Source organism: Ylistrum balloti, unplaced genomic scaffold, assembly GCF_031769215.1.
Source record: "Ylistrum balloti isolate Yb309-2 unplaced genomic scaffold, AGI_CSIRO_Ybal_v1 Utg369740, whole genome shotgun sequence".
NCBI lineage: Eukaryota > Metazoa > Mollusca > Bivalvia > Pectinida > Pectinidae > Ylistrum > Ylistrum balloti.
In genome coordinates this window covers 316,292-327,500 of record NW_026781950.1, presented here as the reverse complement: position 1 = coordinate 327,500, position 11,209 = coordinate 316,292, and the positions used below count along the sequence as shown (strand labels likewise).

Below are 11,209 nucleotides of genomic sequence, written 5' to 3'. Positions count from 1 at the left end.
TAAATGTTTGTACATATATCGTGTAAATGATCATGTGTGTTGAGAATGAGAATTTGTGTCATGGTCAATAAAATAATTTGTCTAGAAAAATAAATTAATTAAATATTCCTAAAAAGAAAAAACAAAATTAATATTTCGCCAACGCAAATGTCGAGAACTGTAACATGATTTCATACAATGGTAGATTAGACTATATCATTTTTATTCATCATAAATCACACATTGAGTACTTGTAGTTTATAAACGACTTTTATAATGATATGTTCAGTCTACTTATTCACGCTGTTCTCACGTTAAATCTGTTGACAAAGAGGTTTCAACTGGTTTCTTTGCATTTTTGAAAAATGGCTCGGAAACGGAAATGGAGAATTGATACGGGTTCCTCATAACAAAGAATATATGTAAATCGTAGCGTTTCCCCCCTCCCCCCCCCCTCTCTCTCTCTCTCTCTCTCTCTCTCTCTCTCTCTCTCTCTCTCTCTCTCTCTCTCTCTCTCTCTCTCTCCCTCTCTCTCCCTCTCTCTCTTTCGGCATCGGATAATGCATCATTGCGCAAAATAGATTATTACCGTTGTTTGAGTACGAGTTCTCTCCCTTGCATTGATGACAAGATATTTTGATACACGTTCTAGTAGTCTCTTCTACATTCATTACAAGAAATTAGTATGTTTTAGCAGTTAATGCCATCATAAATCTCTATAAACCATTAAGTTATTTCACAGAAATATAGTCAGAGCTATTTCATTGTCAGCTTGAATCAAAGAAAAATAATTAACTAGACAGATCTACCCCTGTACGTCCATCTATCATGAAAATGATGTAGAGAGAGAGTGTGTGTGAAATGCTGTGCCTTTGTATCTAACTACCGCAATTGCATGCATTGAACGTGATTTGAAGCGTAAGTTTTTCTTTATAAATATTCAAACGTCAAATTAAAGTAATGTAGCGTTTTCAAATCGGTTCGATGTCAATGTAACTAACAGCGTTACAGGTACAACAAACCATAGATTATAAAGCACTCACAAGATGCCATGCGATATAATTCTCCGTCAACATTTCGAAACCCCGTTTTCATTGACATCTAACACGAAAATGTATAACGATATGTCATAAAAAAAAGTCCCTGCGGAATGCAAAATTAAATTACGACAATAGTATGACATTTTATAACAGCTAATGGTATCGGTATCATTGCTATTCAGCTTGTGAATAAAATTCAAAATAAGCAGAGATGTATCATGTCTTCAAAGAGACTGGTCGTGATACGACTGCGATCAACTTGGTTAAAGCATTACATGATTGAAAGCTAACTCCCTTCAACCACCAACATATCGAAATTTACAAGGGATTTGAGTTAACTCAGTCACTTTAAAGTAATTGCAAATATGGTATTTTCAACCGCAAAATCGAGTAATAAATTCCACTCCTTTCTTTCTTTTTCCAGGTGTGACGTCTTCATCGCCCGCAATGACCTGGTGGACAAAACCTCCACTAAGATGGATAGTGACCTGGTTCTATTTATTTCGACTGTGTTTCATGTTAACGATGATATTTTTCTCTGCGGTGCTGTTTAGCATCCCCATTCTTGATAAAGTTTTATTGAGATTCATGAAGAAATTTCCGTATCCGGGATTAGAACAATTAGACCTATATCCTACCTTCTCCATGCTTCGTGAACGTTTCTGGCCATTGGTATATGACTCGTGGTCACGTGAGATTCAGGTCGGGGGAAAGGTTAAAGACACGGATTTGTATGACCCCTTGACCAAAACTGTCGTGAAGCTGCTAAGTTTTCAAAAGTCAGGACGCCCTCTGGTATTGAACTTTGGAAGCTGCTCATGACCCCCGTTTCTGGTAACTCTCGCGGAGTTCAAGCAGGTAGTCCGAGAGTTTGCCGACATAGCCGACTTCATAACCATTTATATCGCAGAAGCACATGCTTCAGATGGATGGAAAATTGAAAATTTTTCGGATATCGATAAGCACAAAACGTTGGATGACCGTGTGAAAGCATCCGACAGACTTCGGACACGCGACATGCCGTGTCCGGTACTAGTAGATCCAATGGATGACCAAAACAGCAAGATATATGCCGCGTTGCCGGAAAGGTTGTATATAATATATGGTTCCACTGTGGTGTACGCCGGAAGCTGGGGTCCATTGAGTTATAAACCAAGCCAAGTAAAATCATGGCTCCAGAAGTTCAGAAACGATAATTAAACAATAACAAATCTGGTCAATTAGTACCGGACCTTAGAAGGTGAACAAGGCCGTGTTCCCACACAGCTCGCATGTAAATTCGGGGACATCTCATTATATTTATTGATTTGAACCAAAATGTATTTTTTGGATATAAAGACAACCAATGACAGTTGAAAGACAAACTTGACAAAATTTAAAGGAACTTTCGCAGCAAGGAAGAGGTTGATCAACAAACGCAACTAATTTATAGGATGACTTGTGACGGAGTAAAAGAAAAATCTCACTCCGGACAACGATGGTTATAATCATATGGTTGTATACTGTTGATAGGTATATAAAGGTATGGTCTGTATATACGCTGCTCGATCCGGTTGTTGTTAACATTGATTTGAGAAGGTGAATTTCAGAATTCACCGCAATGTGAAAGCTGTGTGCAGGGTAGTACAAAATATGGACATTGGCCAGTTCACTTTAATTACATTACATGAGATTGCACAAAATGCCGAGAAAAAACTATTATGAAAAAGTCCCCGCAAACTTTTTACTCTCTTATTAAATCATATTTTCGTCTTCTCACATCCTCATAGCTATATGGGGACACTATATCTTATTGCTGTGGGGACATATCTGTGACATCCTTGCACACACAGTTAAATATGTTCCGACAAAGATTATCAATCAAATCAAAAACTGACCCAGATTTATTCAATACTTCGGATAGTTTGGGGGTGATAAACACTTGACACTACCACGTGTCTGTGTGAAATCCATGTCCCCTCAGTTACGGTAAAATGACGGAAAGACAGAGAAAGAAAGGGGAAGAGGGAAAGAAAGAGGAAAGGAGGGAAAGAAAGAGAGGGGGTAGGGGGAAGGGGTGGGTGGAGTGGGGGCGGGGGTTTATTAGCAAACTCTACACAATCGGGAACTCGCGCCAGTTTATGGAGACTTAATCCAGGAACAAGTCTGAATAAAATGATCCCAACTGATTTGCAATATTCCTAATTCAATGAGATTACCGTCGTTTAGGAATCATGGGTAAATTTCCATTCGGTATGTATTTGCCCTCTACATAGGTATTGAATTATGGAGAGAACACAGCAATTTACGGGGAAGAAACGCAGAGTAGTATCTCATTTTATTTGCTTATACCAATACGAGAAAATCACTTTTTTTGTATCAATGAGATTCAAATATAAGTCAGATAATATATCTATATGATATATACATACTTATTACATATATTTAGTGCACGAACCGACTTTTAGAGACGTTACTCCCTCTCCAAGCTTGCTGACCATTCCACTCCCCTCGTGTCCAAGAACCATCGGCTTCTTGACCACAAAGTCACCAATTTCTCCATGTTGCCAGAAATGAACGTCTGACCCACAAATTCCGACTTGCTGCATACATAATTGGACCTCTGTAGGAAGGGTATTAACATGATTCATTATCTTGTGGTATATTTCTTTATTTTATCCGTACTTTAAAATCCAAATTTGATAATAACGGCTCAAATCGATATACAATGTATTTGAACATTATTTTTATTTATTTTTTTGTTTATTTTTTTCAATTCTTGCTGCACTATCATGATCTAATTAACTCAAAATATTGTGTTAGTTACGCTTGAAAGGATAAGTTTATTACAATATAGAAAAAAGCAAAACATAACTGAGAACTTTGAAAATTTTACCAATATCAAGAACATGCGTGGTATTCTCCCCCTCCTCCAAACACACCATGTAAATTGTAAGTCGTGATATAAAGTGTTGTTTGGGGAAATAACAGGTTCTTAGTTGATAAAACGTATCAAGTCTTTCGGAAATATCTCGTTAATCGGCGAATAGAATGGCTTGTTTAGAATGCGTATAATACATCGACATGTAGACTATATAAGACGAAGAAGCTCACCTCCTGGGCCTGGCTCTTGGATGGGTCGTTCTACCTAAAAATATAACAAGATATCCCAGAGGGAGTTTGGCATCCACAATTGTTTTATCTTTATTTGTTCTTCTCATTAGTTCTTTCGTTTGGCTTCTGTCCTCTGTTTTCTTCATATATAAAGTTTAATATTTTTGTAAGAACTAACGAAAATTATATTTAACTGTTAAATACAAGATTTTTTCTGGTTATTCTGACACAACTATGGAGTAAGGGTGTGGAATGTAAGGAAGATCAATCTGTTGCATGTAGTTCTACAGAAATAGTGGTGACAAAGTAAGCACCTTCGCAGGTGCACTTATGTAACATCTTTAAGTAACTGGACTACCACACAACACATACATCCGCATGGTCACAAACAAGAGAAACCGTGCCCTTAGCATGGGGCGCTGTAGAAATACAGTAGGATCTGTAAGTAGCCATACACACAGCATTACGTGTGCGGTTCTACAGACGCGTCACCTTCGCAGGTGCACTTATGTAACATCCTTAAGTACCATAATAGGTTAAGACGTAGCGTGCAAGAAAAGGTCACACGACACATACGTAAAGTGTCTTATCTCCGAACAGTCATTTATCTCGGATTGCACAGTCGGAAAAAAATACAAGATCTTATCTAATATTTTAAAAATATCTAAACACTATGTTTCTTTACGCCATCTTTCATTCATTCTGTAGTAAGTGTTTCAGTATACACAATATAAATACCTTAGGATAAAACTACAACTTATTTAGTTTTTGTGTTTGATTTTCAAACGTTAATCTAGCTAGTATTAAGGTTCAATAGCATGATTTTAGCTGCTGTGAGGATCAGGGTATAACTAGACAAGTAGTATATTGATTGCCGACCAAGATCTAGATCTCTGTTGGATTTTTGGGATGTGTTTTTAATACGAAAGTATATATTGAAAGCCTGTTTCGGGTACCGTGCAAGCTACTGCAATGACCTTAAAAATGGAAGGATGAAAATACCGTTTGAAAATGATTACATATCATTTATTAGCAGCCAATGATGGAGGTATCCAGATTTTTCGTCATTTGGAACAATTGTTCTTCTGTAAATCATAACAAGAGTCAAACTGTTTTGAAACTGAAGAGAGAGAGACAGAGACAGAGAGACACAGAGAGAGAGAGAGAGAGACAGAGAGAGAGAGAGACAGAGAGAGAGAGACAGAGAGACAGAGAGAGAGAGAGGTGTTTTGAAACGCTTATCTAAATCCACGTATATGTATATGCATTTCAAAGAACAGAGAGTTATGGTAATGTCTTGTCACAATAATATATTTTGATTCACATGTGCGTTTGATAGAAATAAACTAAACCTTGCCTTTGTTTCAGCAATAACAAGCAGGTAAACACTGTTTGTTATTGCTAACTAGTATTAAATGAAATGTACCTGTGTTTCTAAACTAACTTAGTAGATATATTACAATGTCATAGTTTCGATTATGACACATATGGAACCAACTATGATGTTTATATGACGAGACAGGTCCTTTTCGAAACTATCGGCTAAATGATTAAACTGGTACATATAAGACAATATCATCTTATTACTTACCATTTGTATTTCGCCTTTTTTGTAGAGAAGTACACTTAAATTCTGGTCAGACATGATGGCTATAAATATACCTGACTGTATATAAGGATCAGCGTGTCCCTTTACTCTAGATCTGTGTAAGATATGAGAACAGTACGGAAGCCGGTTAGTGCCACTTTTTTCATGAGTTAAATTTTTTTAAGTCGTAATTACGAGATACCTAAGTCGTAAATCATTCTGGAAAATATTGAATGAAATAGATGGAACCTCTACAGATCAAAATACTGATATTAAACTTGACGATTTGTATGAGTATTTCAAAAACCTTAATAAGGGAGGCAACTCCGACGAAAGTTTTGATATCGATGACGTAAATGACGGCATGTTTGATGAGGTTCTAAACGGTGAAATTACTACAGATGAAAATAAACAGTCCGTTAAAAGTCTGGATAATAACAAGGCGAGTGGGGCCGATGGAATGATCAATGAATATATGAAAAGCACACTTGAATTATTTGTACATGTATATCATAAGTTGTTTAATATTATATTAAATGCCGCACGTATCCCGGATTCTTGGAAAGTAGGCGTTATAAAACCTTTATATAAAAATAAAGGCGACCCGAAAAACCTGGACAACTATAGAGCGATAAGTCTTGCATCGTGCCTAGGAAAAGTTTTCACGGCTATATTGAATAATCGTTTGAATAAGCTATCTGATGAAATTAACCTTATTAGTGGTGCGCGAGCTGGCTTCAGAAGGAAACATTCTACCGATGATAACATTTTCATTTTACATTCTCTAATATCTATTTATTTTTCACTGGGGAAAAAATTGTATTGTTCGTTTACATTTTAAAAAAGCTTTGGACTCGGTCTGGCGTATCGGATTATGGAAAAAAGTCCAGAAAAGTAATATTACCGGGAAAATTTTGAAAGTCATAATAAATTTGTATGATAACACTAAATCATGTGTCAAACAAGGAAACAATATATCAGGCCTGTTCAATTGTAATGTCTGGGTAAATCCAGGGGAAAATTTATCCCCATTTTTATTTGCAATTTATCTAAATGATTTTTTTCTAGAAAATGATATCAGATGTCTCCAATCAATTAAAAACTTGGGTAATGACATATATATTAGATTGTTTCTTATTTTGTACGCAGATGATACTGTTATAATATCTGAATCAGCAGGTGATTACAATCTGCACTTCACACGTTTCAAAATTATTGTAATGAATGGAAACTCAGTCAACATTCAAAAAACTAAAATTGTTATAAGAAAATATAACACACGAGGTCACTTTTCACTCTGTAATGAAGAACTTGAAATCTTGGAATCTTTCTCATATTTAGGTGCTTTATTTAACTATAATGGCTCTTTTGTCAAAGCAAAGGATAAACTTGCACAACAAGCGAAAAAATCTTTATTTGCTGTGTATAGAAAGATTAGAAACATTTCTTTACCCTTTGATCTACAATTGATATCATGATATCATATCGCTTAATGCAATAATTATTTCATTTGGCGTTTTATAACATTTAGCGTTTTAGCATGCGATATCTCCTTTGCTACACACCATATCAGGAAAATAGCTTATTCATGATATGATATATATGTTTATCATAAGGTACATGCATCAGTCATTATTACATGGAATTCGGGAACAACATTGCTTCATGAACAAATGTCAACTAAGTCCTCTCTTTGTGATATGACATGAATGTATATATCAAATTAATCCTAAGAAGAAAAAACCGAGGACACCTACGCTACATAACAATGAAGTCTTGAAGAAAGAACACCACGCATACCTTTGCCTCGTGCAATGATTAGAGGTCGTAATTACGAGATAGCCAAGTCGTAATTACGAGATAACTATGTCGTAATCACGAGATTCTAAGTCGTAATTACGAGATACCTAAGTCGTAATTACGACTTAAAAAAATTAACTCATGAAAAAAGTGGCACTAATCGGCTTCCGTATTACAGAACATCGATCCGAGATTGCATAATTATGCAGCTATTAAGGACGTACCGCGACGCGCATGCGCAGATTTCTCGCTGCAGGTGAACGATTTCTTTACTTTAGATTATATAGCGGCATTTCAAAAAATGTTAATATATCGTTTTGTAGATAAGATTCCAAAATGAATGCCTTTGATCATTAAGTTTAACATCTCTTCGTTACGTATATATAATGTTTAGACGAAAATTAGTCGCGTCATTTTTTGGTTGAAACTTACACATGAATCTTCTTCATAGTATTTCCAAATTTAACAAAACAACTTCAATGTGAAATAAAAGCAATATTACGACAAAATCTCTAAATGTATGCCCCTGGCTAACAAATATAGAAATTTTCCAACACATTGATATAACTTTGACAAACTTTAATTAAAACATTTTTAGTTGAAAATGGCACATAATTTAAGTTCACGGAAATTGTCTGAGTCCCATCACTGTACAGGTTAACACGGCATCAATGTTACGTGTATCGCTGAGTCATTAAGACGGACTGCTGTAATAGTTATATTGTTTTCTGATCAAAGTACATTTGATATCTTCAAAATAAAAGATTCCGTACGTAATTATGGACATGAATTGTGAAAAATCAACACATTTCCACACAGCGGCAAAGCTATAACCAAAACATAGTTCACTGTATGTGAATATCAACAATCACTGGAGTTTATTTTAATATCTCGGTTATTTTTTTTAATTTTTTTCTACATTTATTTTGTCAATAAGTTTATCACTCTATACATTCCGTTCATGTTTATATATAATGCAATTTCGAAGTTATATGTACAGTTTACTACTGGCATTTGTAACCATTGGTGAGAATTTATACTGACCGATTCACTTACAGTAAATAAAACAATAATGACGAATCATGTAAGTATTGTTGAAGAAGTGTACAATGTATATTTTAACGAGAAGTGTATGATGCAGACATGATCATAACACAGATATTCCTTCTTGATCTCGTTTTATCTGGGTTCAGAATGTTTTCATATACTTTCGGGAATTCTAATTTCTCAGTCAATGTCCATATTTATTAACTGATTGGTATAAACAGTTCCGTGTCAATAACTATCGGACGTAGTGACCTTAGGTAATGACCATAATGAAAATTGTTGTACTGTGGAAAGTTATACAACTCCACTTTAATAGTCAAGTGCACGCACCTTTGTACATATACCTATATAATTATGTAGGGAGATACTGAGTAACTCCAGAAAAAATCTCCTAAATCGACAATTCATCATATACCATGGATAATTTTATCTTATAGTAACTATTTTCTCATCTGTGCATAGCTCATATTTGAGATGTTTGTCTATGCCACCCCAAAATGGCCATTGTACCACTAGGCTCATCATCATTAAGTTTATCCGTGTCCAGGACATAGGTACTAATTGCTATATAAGCCTCAGGGCAGTTGACTTTTTTTTTCAAAATCCCAATCTCCCCACCGTCATTTCAGATATGACGTGATAATGAACGGCCAATTATAAATTTACAACTAAGGGGGTGCTACACGTGGTAATTTCCAAATTTCACGATTGCTGCATTGTTTCAATCATTGAAGTTAACCACGCATTATCAAGCAGTACCTTTTCCTTCCCAATCTGACCAACATGATCAAATAGAGACATTTACGTCTCAGATTCAAAATTATAAACAGGCATTGTTCACAGGGACATATTACAACGGATAGTAGATGCTTTTCTGGTGTTCGCTTTTGTGTCTGATCATTGAGCCGTGGAAGACCTCCGTTTGTTAGTTACCTGAGCCCTACAGAACTACAAAATATATGCTGTCTTAGCACTGAACGTCCTGACCAGAGCCAAATTGTCGAAAAGTGAAAAGGGAATCTTATTTTCGTAACAAAAATAAGACTAATAAATAAAAAATTATTTTAAAAAAATCTAAAGTAAGCAGAAAGTAATTGTAACAAAAGTTAGCGAGATCAGAGACGTATATAACACGTCTCTGGCGAGATCAAAACTATATGAGGATACACATCATCATACGTTTGACCACATCTGTGACATAATTCAACTATGTTTACATTTCTTATGGATACAAGAAGTTTCATAATGCTAACTATGGATTCCTTATTCTGAGGAAACTTAATTAATAGCTTCCACAATATGTGGGGAGCCAGTTTATTATGAATTAATTTAAAATTACAGAACTCGCGGTCATCATCCATTCTTTCTTTCCACGAGTTTTCTTCGTGTGAATGAACAGTACATTTTACCTTGTTCTTCCATTTACTTTTTGAAGGGAATGATCCTCGTGCTTAACATTCTTTTACCATTTCATACAGATCAATTTTTTTCTCAAAACTCGAACATTCAAATTATTTGAACACGGATTGTATGTTATCACGGTTCAAGTTCGAAATAAAGTCCGACATGTTAAGTGTGTAACCTCTATGTAGGCTACAACACAAACCTATATAACTACGGCTGTACTGGTTTCCGAGTAAAATGGTACCTACTAAAATGGATAAAATCACTCATCAATGACTAGCCCCATTCTACCTGTGGGCTCTCGTGCCTACGACTCGACAAGCACTACGGAGACATAACCCATTTAGGCGGTCTAATTTGTGACGTCATGACTGAACCATAAGCTTACGAAAGTTGATTATATATATATACAGGGACGTATATAAACATGTGTAATATAGATTTATTGCATGTTACACCATACTGTTCGCATACATGTATCTAATATATATATAATATGGGCAATTTAAACAGCGAAAGTGATCCATTTATATTTTGTGATTTTTTTTTTTGCAAATGGATCAATCAATCTGTTTCCTGAGCTATCTAATAAAGTTGAAACACAGCGAATAGAGACGGTATACATATAAATGTACACATACAATAGTAAAAAAAGAATGATAGCAAATTCTGGCCTCTTTGAGCGCACTGTAGAATATATGACGTAAAAATTAACAACTTTTTTTTTCAAAAGTTGGATTTTTATTGTCTTGTGAAAAATAGGCATTATTTTTACTAGTGACATGTAACACGTTCCTATATATATGTATATCTACATGTACAGTTGTGTAGAATATTATCCATGCCACATCTACATGCACCTGTACACGAACATAAAAAGTGAACATTTTAGAACACATGCCTATGTATACTACACATTGTACGTACACTAGTATCGTAAATTATCATTTTACAATGTAGTATTATGGAAATATTCGTTATATGTCTTAAGAACATGTACATTTAATCTATTTTTATAGCAATGACAGTTGTTATCAACTCTGTTTGTATCAAAAAGATTGTATCATGAAGAAACAGAGAGCAAATATTGATAAAGTACCATATAAGGAAATAATAACAACAAGGAGAACAGATGTAAACAAATGCACGTGGTTTCTTATCACGAATCACCCAAACGTTTATTTTCAAAGTATTTCTTCTCTTCATTTCCAAGCTTCAAAATCACCATGTTTTTGAGGAGTTAACCCCATTTTGCTGC

The 11,209-nt window shown here is 35.1% G+C and overlaps 2 protein-coding genes across 2 annotated transcripts in view; one reads left to right on the top strand and one right to left on the bottom strand.

Annotated features, from left to right (window-relative positions):
• Positions 1-5,757, bottom strand: part of LOC132543116 (sorbitol dehydrogenase-like) — a 13,650-nt gene extending 7,893 nt beyond the window's left edge. Inside the window, exons 1-3 of the mRNA XM_060206577.1 lie at positions 5,704-5,757; positions 4,113-4,146; positions 3,457-3,621 (exon numbers count right to left, since the gene is read on the bottom strand). Coding sequence (XP_060062560.1) covers positions 3,457-3,621; positions 4,113-4,146; positions 5,704-5,757 — 253 coding nt within the window. The remainder of the gene's footprint in view (positions 1-3,456; positions 3,622-4,112; positions 4,147-5,703) is intronic.
• Positions 1,545-2,219, top strand: LOC132543127 (type I iodothyronine deiodinase-like). The gene has a single exon (XM_060206589.1). It carries the CDS (start codon positions 1,545-1,547, stop codon positions 2,217-2,219), a length of 675 nt encoding a protein of 224 aa, XP_060062572.1.
• Positions 5,758-11,209: the final 5,452 nt, after the last annotated feature.